Below are 15,438 nucleotides of genomic sequence, written 5' to 3'. Positions count from 1 at the left end.
GAGGATCTGAACCAAAGGACAAATAAATTTGGTTGGCTTTCCAAACGGAGTGTCTTAACAAAAAGGAAAAAGGAGTCCGTTCATTGGGCAAGGTTAGCCTTCACTGTACAAAACCAATTGTTAACTTTCTGAAGTGGGGCTCCCACCAAGTAGAGGGAGCATCCCTAGGGATCCTGGGGGCCTTAGCAAGCCAACAGATCTCTAAGCCAGGTGCCAATGCCACATACATGAGATTTGCTCTCAGAATTTCAGGCATTTTCCAACTCTTCCCCCCCCTACTCAATTCATCTAAATGCTATTTCCATTCAACTGAATTAGATAAGCCATAATTGAGTACTCACAAAAAAGTTTAGGGATACAAATGCAAAAGACAACCAGTCCTGAGGAAACATGAAACCTGGTCCTCTTAATTGGATGATATTGAAAGGCTACACAGCTGGGTAAAAGTCAGTTCAGGTAAATTTAATAAGGACACCCAAACCGACTGCCATCTTTTGACCCAAACATAGAGGGAGAAGCCAGTTTGCATCAATGGCTGCCACTCCAAAGCTCAGCTTTCCATAATGAGCCCGTTTTCGGGCCATGGCCAATATTATCATGCTGCTTTGATGATATGGGTGTAACAAATTTGATTAACTAAGAACTCTTCGTTGCCAGATGTGCTCACAAGTCACTGTCCATTTAGCAGTCAATCTATTTAACGAAGGCTTCCTTTTGGTATGGTGCTTATGTATAGAAATTATATGCAAACCCAACACATAATACCATATAACAACACAAAACCAACACATAATTTGGGGTAGGGTTGGGTGGAGGAGGGGGCACGTTCTACAGTTTTACAATGCTTTTAGGAAAAGCTAGAGAGCTATAGGCATGAAAGTTAGTGGCTTCTGTGGTGCTCTCATCCTTAAGACTCAATCTTCAGTGCCAACATCCAGGTCTTAGAAAGATGTTGGACAGAAAGCATACAGACAGGGAATGAAGCGGTTAGTAGAGAGGGTCGGGATAAAGATAGGCAGAGACAGGGATACTCGTTAACTTAGATTATTTGGAGAAGAGAAGTTGGGAGGGAGAAGAAAGATGGAGAGAAGTGGTTGAGGGCAATTAGATTTGGAATGAATTTGAGAGGAGTAAGGGCCAGAGAGAAGAGACAGTGAAGGCACACAGTCTACAGAAGTGATGGGGTGCCTGGCCTCACACCCTATCAACCATTCTCAATCTCTGCAATACTGATTGCAAATGTTTCTAGGACCTGATTGCTGAAAACCAGGATAGGGAAAAAAGGTGAGCATAACATGAGGGCTCCTCCAAACATTCAAATACAAAGTGACAAGAGAAACTATTTACCAAAGATTAAAAATTCCCTCTAATTTTGTCCCAATAAAGATTCAATTGTTAAGCCAAATTAGCTGGCACCAATCAGACCCAAGAAAACTTACCAATTATAGTTTATGAAAATGATTTTCCAGCTGTAACAACCTGTTGTAAGAATTTCTTAGGTGCGCTGATTGCAGTATTTTTTGAAAGGTTACCTTTACTTGATGGTATTTGTAAACAGTATATAAATATTACTTGAAAATATAGCCTCTGAGATAAAACAGTTATCATGAGGTTCTATATTCCCAGCATGACAAAACTAGGACAGTTTTCTACATGGCATTCCTAACAACAATATGGAAGGCAAGCCCCACTTGCTGCTTTATATAAAAATTTACTTACTGCTCTTTTTCTAGAACACCCTGTAATCCAAGGCACAGTAAGGTTTCCTGAAATCTGTGGAAACAACAAATGGAGTCTCGGTCAGGTAGACATTGACATGGGAAGGAGGTAGATCAACATGAAAGAGATGGGTCTATATCCAGAGCACATCCCCTATGACAATCAAAGTGATTCCTTAGTTTACCCCCAACACACCTAAATTAGGGCCTTCATTTTGGAGGGAGCAGTAACAAGGTTCCCCTAAAAATTTAAGAAGGTTTTCAGGACAATGCACTGTGGGACTGTTTGGGTATCTGGGGAAACAATCTGGGTTGGCTTTAAATCCATACACAATAAAGTCATTAAAAACAAAAGCAAAAAATGGTATTGAGATGACCTCAGTTTATCTTTCAAAATCATCACTGGGCTAACTCTACTCAAGTACTTTTCCCCAGATATTCTTGGAAATGAAATTGTGCTCAAACAATAAAAATATCTGCAAGTCCCCTCTCCCACCCTTTTACCCCAAAAAGGAAGAAAAAGATTATTATCCAGATGCTTATAGTTGGTAGAAGTTTACTCTTCTAAGGAATGACACACTCCCTTTTTCAGAGTTTCATTAACTTAAAGAAAGTTTTAACTACAGAAAAGATCTATGAATAGAGTAAAGGGGGAAGGGAAATATGAGTCAGAGGCATAACTCTTCAGTGTCAAATTTCTGCAGAGAAGAACACTTCTCTAAAAAGACCTGTCGAATTCGGGTGCTCAATGTTGATAAAGAGGTTTTAGATAATACCATCACCTTACTCTTATAGAGGGCTTTCAGAGAGCTCAGACCACTTCAGATTTCTGCAAATGAATTGCAATCATTTCCCATGAATGTAAAGATACCCTGAGCTTTAATTACAGAGGATTCATTTGACCCATTATAACTGCTGAGGACGAATTTCTCAACCCACTCTCAACTGGCCCCACAGACCTACAGAAAAGATACTGAATAGAAGTAGCAGAATCCCATTAGATAGGATAATAGTCCAACTCTGAATAGAATTTACCAATGCCTCCCACCACTGTCACCTGGGAATTGGGGGAAGGGGGAAGAGTAGCACTCAAAAGCCATCCCCAGGGAATGTAGGCAACTGAATATGGATGGATGGATGGAGAGTACCCACTTGATGCCAGGCAGGGGCAGGATGCAATGAAGGGCAAAAAAAATACCCCCCCCAAAAAAACCCCCAACAACTGAGAGAAGATAAGGATGAAAGCGCTCCACTGGAGAACAGCACCAGATACATAACTTAGCCCCAGGACAACCTCTGGCTCCAAGCACCTTAGGGTGCCTAGCGTACACCATCACAAGCTGAACCAAGAAAGGTTTGGATTTCTCTTGGCCAGGCAGAGCCAGAACCAAACTTTCCTCTGCACTTGAGAGGGCTGTCTATCAGGAAAAGCCATTCTTTTTGATAAATTCTACTCAGGGCTGGTCCATTATATCTCCCGACAAGAAAACTGCCTCTTGGAGATGTGAGAGAGTGCCTGTATACGATAATTCAAACACTGGGAAAAAACCATTACAGTGCCTGTGCTACTAGAACTGTGATTTGTCTTTAAGATAATAATGGGCAAATCACGTTAGGCTACTCAACAGCCATTCATTCCACAAACTGTAAAGTGCTTGCCATGGCAAAATACTGGGCTGACACTAAGGGAGACACTCAGTTTAGTTAAGAAGTGCTCACTTTGGGGGAGTTTATAGTATAGCAGGAGGACATGACCCCCAGGCCTAACTCTAATACAGAATGTAGCATGCTAGGATGTTGGAGAGCTACAAACCAGAGTACCACATCAGGGGGCATCAAGAAGAGCTTCACGGGAGAGGTGGCCTCCCAGTAGCATTTTAAATCCTAGACAAGAGCTCAAAAGAAGTAGAAAAGAGGAAGAAAGCATGTTCCAGTCATAGAGAAGAATATGAACAAAGTGAGAGAGAAACGGGAGCAAAGGGCACTGGGAGGTGGGGAAGAGTTGTTGCCCATGCAGTTCAATACATTTAGGGGAGTAGTCTGAGACAAGGCTGGAAAGGGAAGTGAAAAGTCAAGAGATTTTCCTATTACACCAATAGGTATCATGTCTTGAACATCAAGCAAAGAAGTTTGAACTTGACTGAGTGGGCAACAGAGTCAATGAGTATCTGTGGGAAGGGCCATATGAGCAGATCTCTGTAACAAAAAGGTTATTCTAGTGGCACATGAAGGAAGGGTTGAAGGATTGAGAAAATAGAGTGAGGAAGATATGTAAAGAGGCCATACCAGTCATTCAAGCCAGTGGGAATAAGGGATGAGACAGATGGAAGATAGATTGCAGGGGGAAAATCAACTGGACTTGATAAATGACTTAACAGAAGAGGTAAGGGTGCATCTGGGAAACTTGCCTACTTCATCATACACTGTCATGGGATGTTCCCAACTCTTAGCCAGTTTGTATATGTGCCCAGTAAAGCTAGCTAACTAGAACACAAGGCAAAAGCAAGCAAGCAAGCAAGCAATAAGCATTTGCTAAGTGTCTACTATGTGCCGGGTGCTGTGCTAAAAAGTGGAAAGTAAAAAGGAAGTTGGCTGAAAAAAAAGAAGCTCATATCCAGCTTTCTAGAGCTACAGGGAGATATTGGGGTTTTCAACAATTATGGATTATCTGTACAATTGCTCCCTTCTCTTGGTGAGGCTAATTGAGAGTTTGCCATACATAATTGCTACTTAAAATACGTAAAACTAAATGAACTGCAAAAAAAACAATAACTACTGCAAGATTATACTTGAAATAATCAAAGGCACGTATATAATAAACTTGGTAATTGAATTTATATAAACAGTGACAGGGCCCATCTGTGGCAATAAAATGTGTTTTAGTGTAAAAATCAATTATGTGTAGCCACGAAAATGGACTACTCCCATAAGCACCGGTCACTTCCAATGCCCTGCAATTGTAAAAAATACAAATAATAATTCTAAGTGATGAAGTTTGGCCAGAATTAAATTCTCCTTTTTATAAAGTGATCTACCAAGAGTTATCACGCAACCAACTGTCAAATTCAACTAACCTTGGCTTCAGTCACCCAACAAGCATTTAATATGCATTCACTATACACCAGACACTGTGCTAAATGCTGGGGATACAAAAAAGGGCAAAAATCTCATGCCACCAAAGATGTCATGTTCTAATGGGGGAAACAACATGCAAACAACTATGCACATTCAAGATATATACAGGGTAAGTGGGCAGCTAAGTGGCTCAGTGGATAGAGAGTCAGGCCAAGAGATGGGAGGTCCTGGATTCAAATTGGGCTCAGATACTTCCTTAATGTGTGACCCTGGGCAAGTCACTTAACCTCGTTTTCCTAGTCCTCAGCACTCTTCAGCCTTGGAATTGATTCTAAAACAGAAGGTAAGGATTAAGGAAAAAAAAGATACATACGGAGGATGAGACACATAGTGGTAGTGTGTGTGTGTGTGTGTGTGTGTGTGTGCGCGTGCGTGAGACAAGTATGAAAAGGGACTCAAAGAAGGAAGGATATAAGCTTAGTCTTGAAGCAGGTGGCCAGGAAAGCCAGCAGGCAGGCGTGAGGAGAGAGCTTTCCAGGTAAAGGGGATAATCAGTGCAAAGACATGGAGTCAGAAGAAGGAAAAATCAGAATTAGAAGGAAGGCCAGTATAGCTTGATGTCGGGCCCACAGTAAGTACTATATAAATGTTAGCTATTATCACTATTGCTACTATGATTATTATTATTAAAATAGAAGGGGGAAAGTGTAAGGAGACTGCCAAGATAAGACAGAGCCAGATTTGGTTAAAAAAAAACAGACAAGATTTTCTATTTGAAAGGGGAGGGAGCCGCCGGACCTTATTGAGCAGGGTGATGATGCAGTCAGATCTGCTCTTTATGAAGTCCACTTGGGCAGTTGAATGGAGGATGGGCTGGAGTAGGGAGAGACAAAACAGGGAGAACAGCCAGATAGCTACGGCAATTGCCCAGGCATTATCTGTGACAGTGTTGGCTATGTGAGAGGAGAAAAGGAGAAGTATATGAGAGAGATTCAAAAGGTAGAAATGATAGGAATTACCAAGAGACTCAGTGGATTGCTTATGTGGGGTAAGAGTAAGGGGTCATACACTGAAGTTGTAAGCCTGGGTCACTAGGTAGATGGTGGTGCCTTCAAAAGTTATAGCAAAGTGAGGCAGCTGGGTGGCTCAGTGGATTGAGAGCCAGGCTTAGAGTTGCAAGGTCCCAGATTCAAATCTAGCCTCAGACATTTCCAAGCTGTGAGACCCTGGACAAGTCACTTAATACCCGTGGTCTAACCCTTACTGCTCTTCTGCCTTGGAACCAATACACAGACAGAAGGGAAGGATTTGAGTAAAAAGTTATAGGAAAGATTGGAAGAATGATGAGTTGATGGGGGGGGGGGGAGTCAATGAGTTCCGTTTTAGACCTGCCAAATTTGAGATGTCTACAGAACATTCAGTTCTAGATATTCAACAACTTGGCTGGTGATGTGAGTCTGCAAGTCAAGAGAGAGGTTAGGGCTAGATAAATAGATGTGAAAATCATGTAACAAGAAATGATAAAGGAACCTATGGAATCTAATGAGATCATCTAGTAAGACAGTATAAAGGGAAAAGAAAAGATGACCCTGGTCAGAGCCTTGGGGGACACCCAAGTCATTTCTGTATTTCCATGAATTTGTGGTACAAAGAAGACAGTCAAGCAGAAGAGTCAAGTTTTCAAACTGTTCTGGGACAAACTATCCCTCAACTGCATATCCCCAAACTCTAGAAGTTCTCCACAGTCAATCATCTTGGGAGGCTATACACATATTCCAGCAAGAGGGTCAACAGTCCAAATCTTTTGGGTCATTTCCTTCTGGAATAGTGTTCATAACCACATTCACACCCACGCATCAGTGTAACAATTTCACAGTCACATAGCACCTCAGTGTTAAACTGTGTGGCTCTGCTTGGACATATTATTCATGCAACTTGACTATAAATGGGTTTTTGGCCATTTCCAAATTGACCCTCAAAAGGCAAGAAGGCAATCAGAGGACTTCGAGCACTCACAAGAATGGGTCGCCCACTCATGCCAGTTCCAAATGAGAAACATTAATCATCTGCCATGCTAGTGGAATGTGAGCTCCCTGAGAACAGGGACTACGGCACTTTAAAAAATCCCCGTATAGACATCTTCTAACAGAGTGTCTTCTAGAGTTTAATGTGGGATCAGTGTCCAGTGAATGAATGGCTATACGACATGTGTATTATCTCTCCAAACTGGCTTCTTTGAAGGGGACAGTGCCTAATTTGGATGTCTACAGTTTGGTTGGCTTGCTCAACTACTGGTCATAATATTTCCAAGAGGACCAAGAAAAGTACTTCTTTGATCTTAAAAATGACCCAGTTGAAAAGGCAATTCTGTCCATGGGCTGGCTACCCCATTTTTAATATTTCAGGGCCATTTACAGAGAGCAGGGCGGGCAGGGAGATACTACCTGAAATAGCCTCTGCATTACAGGAGGTATAAAAGTGGATACTTTATGAAGTTCTGTTTCATTCAAATGAATTTGATTAACTAAAGCAATCAGTGAGATTCAACTAACATCCAACCAGGTAGCTGCTCGCTGACTTTCTGCAATAAGAAATTCATAAATCAAAGCTTCACCTCCCTGTCAGCAGCAGCTTTGGCATGAGCCGGGTATTAAAATGTATCAATCACTCAAGTTGAATCGGCAGGGTTTCCTAAGCTTTTCAGAACTGGTGTTTTTCAATCCTTAGGTTAATGAAAGAAAATGTTAATACACTGTATGGCATAGTGCCAGCTACTGAGCATACAGTAGGCATTCAATAAATGAGGGAGGGATTGATTGACTTCATGGCATGCCCCTGTAGTATTCACTAACCATCATATGCTGCAATTCAACAGAGGGCCAAGAGAGGACACCAGGCAAGAGATGAGGATGCCAAGGAAGGGAAAAGGGCCTGCTCCAGGCAGGGAACCATGAGTGTGAGTGGACAGCGGAGAAAGGCCACTTGGGACATTTAAAAACTATAGTTGTCTCTCTTCCCCTCCTTTAGTCTTTTGGAAATGAGACTTAAATAAAACAACCCAACACCAAATAATACCTTCAACACCACAGCCTCTGGCTAAACAACTCACACAGTTTTAAAGCACATTAATTTCTCTTCTGTTCAGTGATCTGAAGCTCATGCCTGGGAAAGTTTAGCGGCCCTGAAAGCTCTGGCAACTGACAACTAAGCTGCTTTGCAGTTTTTTTCCACATGATTTTAGCAGCTGACCTTTTACAAACCACAAGAGATAGAGATCAGGTAAATTGGAATTCCATGCTGTTTCCAATGGGATTCTAAAAGAACAATACACAATATACAAACCTCAGTTTAGCAGCAGCTGCTAAAAATAATAGCAAAATTAAAGGGGAACTCAACAATGCCCCATTCAGTGTGAGTTTATCTCCCTATGCATTGGTGTGAGGGGTGGGGAAAAAGGCTAGAGGAACTTGGAAAAGCAGCCCTTACTTAATGCGTGCTATTTTCTCAAATATTCCTATAGCATCAAACATGGCTACACTTGGTTTTCATTTTTCAAAAGGAACTGGTCAACCCTGAATGGCTAAATTACAAGGATTTCTTTATTAGGCAGGATTGTAAAGATGGGAGCCCTTAAGAAGAAGGTCAAACTCGTAGCCATCTAGCTCTTGTCATGGTCGCTGCTCCCTCCAGGAAGCATGTCACCCATTTGTTCTACCTAGCTTTCCCTCTGGTACCCAAAGCTGGAATTTAAACAGATTCAACACCAACGATGATGACGACACAACAAAACATGCCCGGCTGCTGTCCTGAACTGCCTGGCAAATTCACACTGTGATTTCCTCTTTAGAGGAATAAAAACAAATAAGGACCAAAACCAGGTTCGTTTTAAGACTTAAATGTCTCAGCAATTTTAGCAGGTATTTTAGCACTAAAGTGAGGGAAAGGGGAGAGTTATGCTATCCAGTGTAGGCAGAAGCATTGACCACTTCTTTCCTCCTCTTCCTGTCCCGTCCAAAGCATCATTCTGAAACCTGGTCCAAACAGTGATCTCCTATCTATATGTGTCTGGGGCCTCTTCCTTTCATTCTCATCAAATAGCTAAATAACCTCTTCTTCAAGTGAGTTCTAATCAAGCCTTCAGAGCTAGAGAGCAGCCTGAAAGGGACCGGCCAGGGGCAAAGCTGAATCTATGATAGGGAAAGAAAAAAGGCACACATCTGCTCTTCCAAATGGGGACAGGGGAATGTATCCCAGTAAATATGATATACAATATCCCCAGTCAGCACAGTTTTAAGCTCAAAGCTATTAAAGCTTTCAAAGTGCCCTGATGTTGGGGACCCCCCTGTATGACTGGCATATTAGCACAATGGTTATGGAAATAGAAATGGCAAGTAGGAGCAAGTTGGGCGATGGTCTCAGTGACAGCTCCTGTACTGGTGATGTGCGTAGCCAGATGTGAGATGTAGATGCACCCCTGGGGAAGTGTGATCAGAAAAGGAAGTGGGCCTCTACTCCAAATGAGGAACAAAAGAGGGGCAAGCTAGAGTGGCAGACTGCTGTCCAGGAAACATTGGAAGAATAAGATCTAGTCCTCTAGAGCAAAGGTGCTGGTCACAGATGAAAATGCAATTGGGAACTATTTAGCAGCTAAATAACTAACATGCAATGGGGAACTAAATAACAGCTGACATTTATATAGCACCTACTATGGGTCAGGCACTGTACTAGGTGCTTTATAAATATTTATCTCATTAGATCCTCACAACAACCTTGGTAAGTAGGGGCTATTTCATTTAACAGAGGAGGAAACTGAGGTAAACAGAGGTCACGTTACTTGCCCAGGGTGATACAACTAGTAAGTATTGATTTGAACTCAGGTCTTCTTGATTCTAGGCCCAGCATTCTATGCATTGTGCCACCTAGGTGCCACAAAACAAAATATCAAGGTTTTCCAAGCCAATCTGCAGCCTGCAGAGATTATGTATGATTTAGATGCCCTTTTCCAATTTGAATTTGACACCACTGCTCCAGAGGGTTGGGTAAATCTAAAGGGGACTTACTGGAAAACCTGCATGAGAATCACATTGGACAAGAAGGTACGGAGGAGGGAGGGTGGGAACTGTGTGATCTGATCCAGTAGAGAGAACACACTCACTGATGAGAAACAAGACCCTTCAAAGGCCCAAAACACGGCAAGAAATAACTTTTCGGTTATGTCTTTGACCACCTGAAATGGAGGAAGATGTATTAACAAGATGTACTTAAGTCTCCCAATACTGGAGACGGTAGGAGCTGCCTACCAAGGCACTGTCACTAATAAGGATGCTTTGTGTTTATAAAGTGCCTTTTAGAGAGACTCAAAGTGCTTTTCTTCCATTAGCTCATAAGATCTAATGAAATCCCTGAGATAGGAATGCAGTAAGTACAAAGCCAAAATAAGAATAGCAATAATAAATCTTGAATTTATATAGCACCTTGCCTACAAAAGCTCTAAGCTCTTCACATAGATGGTCATTAATTATTCATCTTTAATCAGCACAGTAAGCCTATGTATGATATACAGATGGTTTGACATTGAAGAGAACTGCACAGTGAGTGAAACTCCAGGGGCCAATGGGATTGCAGGGCTCCCCCCAAAGGGATGAACCCAGCCTAGGGAAACTCTAAGGTGTCTCCAATATGGAACGTCCCTAGCCAAGACACCCTGTCAAAAGAGCTGGTTCTGAGGCCCGCTTGGAATTATTGCATCTGAAGCTGGCAGTGGGACCAAGATGGATCTACTACCAATCTCTCTGGTCTGCCCCCACCCCGATGTCTTACAATGTGTATCCAGCAGGGTGCATGGGAAAGAATGGTAGACCTGGAAGCAGGAAGGACTTGGGAGTGAATCCCATCATAAATGCTGACTATTGCTGGGACCCCAGGCAAGTTCATTGGTGTCTTTGTGCCTCTCGGTTTCCTCATTTGTAAAATGGAGGTAATAATGACTAGAGTACTTACCTTGGGATTGGTGAGAGATTCAAATGAAGAGTTGCATGTTTTGCTCAAATATGACTCAATCTTTTTAAAGGAGGGCAGGAAGAAAAGTGTGGTGGTGGATGGCTTTAACTACACAACCACCATGGAACTGACATGCAGCCATCTACCCATCCACACATGTGACAAACATTTATAAGTGCTCTCTGTGTGCAAAGCACTGTGTTCTGGGAACAATGACAAAGAACCAGGAGATACACCTACAGCTCCCAGAAGTGTCTTGACTTCAATAAGAACCCGATATCTATTTACAATTCTATTAGCTGTCATGCAGCAGAAAGGTGCTTGGCACCTTCCTCATAGGATTTCATCAAATTTAGAATTAGAGGGGAATTTAGAGATCATCCAGCTCAGCCATCTCATTCCCAATAAAACTAAAACTCTCCTGGGAGGAAAGGTGGGGTGACATGAGATTTAGTTTCTCATAAATAAACACTGAAAAAGAAGAGGGATGGAGCCGCTTTTGTTCACAAGGACTCGGAGGGCAGCCTGACTTCATAGCACAAGTATGAATGGTCTGAAATCATCTAAGGGACAGATAGGCCTCAAGTTCAGGAGTCATGCCCAACCCAGCAGGGGGAAGCAATTCCAAAGGAGCTTCAAAGCAGGTAGAGAGCAGGAAGATTTCTGACTCATAGAAAGACAGGGCCCATAACTCAATCTCAAAGAATACCAGAGATGTAGCTAATTAGCAAATGAACTAATGAAGTAGCAGGAAAAAAAAAGATCAATTTTGTGCCTAGGTATTTCTATAATTTGTATAATTTCCTATAAGTGCTCTTACATGAACTAGTCTGATTAATATTTAACATGATGTTTTTATTTAAAAATAAAAATTGGCTGAATGTAGCGGATATCACTAGCTTCTTAACCATCAATCCTCAGGGACCAGAGGAAAGATAGAAATCATTGTGTATTTATTGTATTTGAACAAAGCATCCACCCGTCTGGTACTAACCATCTAAATTGCAGGCTTAGGCCTTATCAGAGCAGGAGTTTTTAATCTTGGGAGGGGGGGTTCTAGACATTTGAGGCAGTTTGGAGAAACCTATGGCTTCTTTTTCAGAATAATCTTTTTAAATGATTAAAAATACATAGCATTACAAAAGAAACCAGTTCCACTGAAATACAGTTATCGAAATATTTTTTTCAAAAGTTCATGGCCCCCTGGCTAAGAACTCTTGCCTTAAAGGAACAATCCAAGTTAAAGAGGATGTAGCTAGCTAATTCAATCCAATTTTAGTGACAGAAAGCATTGTACTTCCCATAAGGCTGCCACAATTTCCTGACAAATCAACCTCATTTTGAACCTTATGGGAAACCTGCCAAGGTGTTAAAATTACTATCTTCAATGGAAAAAAGTCAGCATTTCTAAAAAGGGCAAAGGAAATACAAGGCTCTCCAGGATATGAACAAAATGACACAAAACACCAAACCTTCAAGGGAAAAAAAAACAATCCTCGAGATTTCTGCAAACTTTGAGATACTTGACCCAAGTCTCTATCTGAAGAATGATCAAAAGTAGAGACCTTGATACTTAAATGTAGACTTGGTCAGAAACAAACAAACAAATAAAAAAACCCCTAGACAAACAAAACTTGCAAATTACCTGGTAATTATTTTGGTTTTGTGATAGCCTCAATTGGTTTGATGATACAAAATGTGGAGAAAAATTACTTCGTGATGGATTAGCACTGCTATACAGTGTACTGGATGGTGTATGCAATGAGGTCCGTGGCGCCAAGTGGTAGTCTCTATGATAGAGTACATTGTCAGGCAAGTCTCTGGCATTCACTAATTGTGAATTTGCCATATTTCTCCCTGGTCCAGACAAAGCTGCACTTTGGTTCTCGGCTCGAAGGGAACCGCTTTCATAAAACCTTGAGTAGTTTGGGATTTGGGCTCCCATCAAGGCCAACTCTTCTTCTCTGGCATATTCATCATCAACATCACCTGTCTCCATGGCAATGGACAGGTAATTCCCTTCAGCTGAGCTAGGCTTATGTGAGGTGTGCCCTCCAAGCATTTTTTGTGGATAATCACTAACGGCCAATGAAAACACTTCCCGGATCTCTAGGTTTTGGGCACTACAGTAAGGGTCTCTGGCACTTCCTCTTTGTCCAGATGAGCTGTGTGGCATGAGACTTGAATGCTCGGGTTTATATGATCTTTGACCCCCTCCTGGTTCTGTTTTGCAAGGCCGGTGGCATGCTGTTGACTTTTGAGGTAATGGCATTTCAGCAGCTTGGACTGAGGCACCTCCATAGTTTTTCTTGGCCTGGTTATACACAGGGTTTCCAGCATTTAGTACACTGGTCTGTCTTGACAAAATAATCGTTTTTTCACCCAGGAGCAACGAAGCATTTTTACAGTGGGCCATTTGCCTCTGCACAGGAACATGCAGTTGAAATTCAGGCTCATTTTTCCCCAAGGCTCTCTGAATGGGGATTTTATGAGTTTCTGCCATTGGAACATTTGTCTGCTTGGTGGATCCTTGCCTACTGGATGAACTAGCTGGACTATAGATACCAGTCACTATGACATCATTATTAGAGGTTGCCCAAGAAGACTGCTGGCTTGGGGGTCGAGTAGCATTGACATTGATGATGTTTCTGACAGCAATGTCTGGAGATGCTTGAGGCGTACCAGGTATAGTCCCTGGGGTTGAGGATCCAGACTCGGCATTCTTGCTGCTCATTTTTCTTCTCTTGTTGCCAACCCAAGTCTGGAAAGACAAAAAAGTTCCTATAAAAACCCAACGACAAACCAGTAAGCTTCAATCTTTAAATTATCGATCGTGTTCACATTTCCCATCAAACCAGTTTTAGCTAGAAGATGAGGAGTCAAACACAAAACCTCTTGAAAAACTAATTATGATCGTACTATATAAAAACACTCAATAAAGATTTCAAACTTTTCTCCAAAATACAGTATGCCATTTCCTTCCCCCTGTTACTCAACATGGAACCTTTACACCAGGAGAGCAAAGATCTTTTATAATGGCCAGCTTCAACTGCAGTGTGATTTGCTTCTTTGTAAGATTTCTTTGGTTTCTGAGGTTACTTTATACTAGATGGAAAACCAATGCTACTATAAAAAGGAGGGTGAGGGAGCAGAAAGACCACTGAATGTGAAGAGACCCAGGACTAATTTCTGGCAGCCCTGCTTACTGGACAAGTAACTCTAAATTTTTTTTTTATTTTTTCTAGCTCCAACTTCCTCATCTGTATAATGGGGATAATACGACATAATAATATACAATAGAGGTGATATGATGGAGTGGACCAGTTTTGGCATCATGAAGACCTGGTTTCTAGTCCTGCCTCTGATACCTACTGACAGTGTGATGCTGGGCAAATCACTTAATCTCTCAGGGCCCCAGGGAGCTCCTTAAGATCAAGTTACAGAGAAGGTGTGAGTTGGTATCAATTAGAGGATGTTGCCACATCTGGAAATTCTCGTATCAAAGAAATTAAGAGATTTGGACCAAAAGTGATGACCCCCCCCCAGGTATAAGCATAATAGGTAAAGTGCTAGCTAACTGTGATTGAGCATACATGTATCCTGAAGCACCACTGCTGTTATTGTTATCACTATTAGGAATTTCTACAAGAGGTACCTGTGCTGACTATTTGCTTTGATGACTAGCTTATGTCCAAATCAAGCCAATGCAAAGGCAGCTATGGCTTTGCTGGCTTCAAACTGGTTCTGATTGAGCTGAAGCAAAGAGCAGGAGAAAAGCCTTTGGAATAACACAGCTGAATACTAAGAACTATGAAAAGTCCTCATCTGAAAGCTGAGGGATTGTGGATGAGTAGATGAGATCAACTCTAAAATCTTGAAAATTCTTGGATCCTATAAGCATCGTAAGGGCTGGGACAGAGCTGTCTAGCAAAATCATCACAAGAAAGATATCTTTTAAAGCATGGTACAAAGAAAAAATCTGATTTCTATGTCTTTGGTTTAACAGTTAAGCAAAGCAAAACTTTCATTTTAATTCAGACCTCAAATAAAAATACATTAAACTGCATTGGTATTTAACAACCACTTGGCGATTTCTCAAATTTAAGAAAATTAAGTATGGGGACCATGCTGCATATAGACACTCACTTGACAAACAAATGACTAGTAATTCTTAGTGTCTTCATCTGCAAAATGAAGGGGTTGAACTAGATGATCCTTACAGTCCCTTGTAGCTACAAATGTTATGATTTTAATGCCAAAGGAAAAAAGTGGAAATGTTACAATAAGAAAATTTCCTCCATGAAGCTTTCCTTGATCCTCTCCAGCTTAAAATGCCTTCTTCCTCTCCAAGTAGTCCTAGAGCATTTTGTCTGGCTCTCACACGCTATCTTGTATAACCCTTATCTAGGGTCCATGTTGCATTCCCAATCCAACCTCCCTCCAGCCCATCACCACCACCAAGTTCCTTAAAGGTCCCGGACTTTGTGTGATTCAACCCCACCCGCCCCTCTTTGTATCACCAAAGCCTTACCATAGTGCCTTTACACTAAGCAGCCACTGAATGTTTATTAGAGGAATGTAAGTTATATAATTCTCTAAGAAATTCTAAAATGGTTAACTCTAGCCTCTTGGAGGGAAGTCTTGG

The 15,438-nt window shown here is 41.6% G+C and overlaps 1 protein-coding gene across 4 annotated transcripts in view; it reads right to left on the bottom strand.

Moving 5' to 3' along the window:
• Positions 1-15,438, bottom strand: part of HDX (highly divergent homeobox) — a 106,123-nt gene that overhangs the window by 56,516 nt on the left and 34,169 nt on the right. For 3 of the 4 annotated variants that reach the window (XM_007507400.3, XM_007507399.3, XM_007507401.3), the window contains 2 exons: positions 12,439-13,554; positions 1,720-1,773 (listed from right to left, as the gene is read on the bottom strand). In XM_007507400.3, the coding sequence (XP_007507462.1) occupies positions 1,720-1,773; positions 12,439-13,554 (1,170 nt within the window). The remainder of the gene's footprint in view (positions 1-1,719; positions 1,774-12,438; positions 13,555-15,438) is intronic. The other variant, XM_056809607.1, reaches the window with a different exon arrangement.

The sequence above is a fragment of the Monodelphis domestica genome, chromosome X (assembly GCF_027887165.1).
Source record: "Monodelphis domestica isolate mMonDom1 chromosome X, mMonDom1.pri, whole genome shotgun sequence".
NCBI lineage: Eukaryota > Metazoa > Chordata > Mammalia > Didelphimorphia > Didelphidae > Monodelphis > Monodelphis domestica.
The sequence above is the reverse complement of the archived record's forward strand: the minus strand, read 5'-3'. Positions and strand labels throughout refer to the sequence as shown.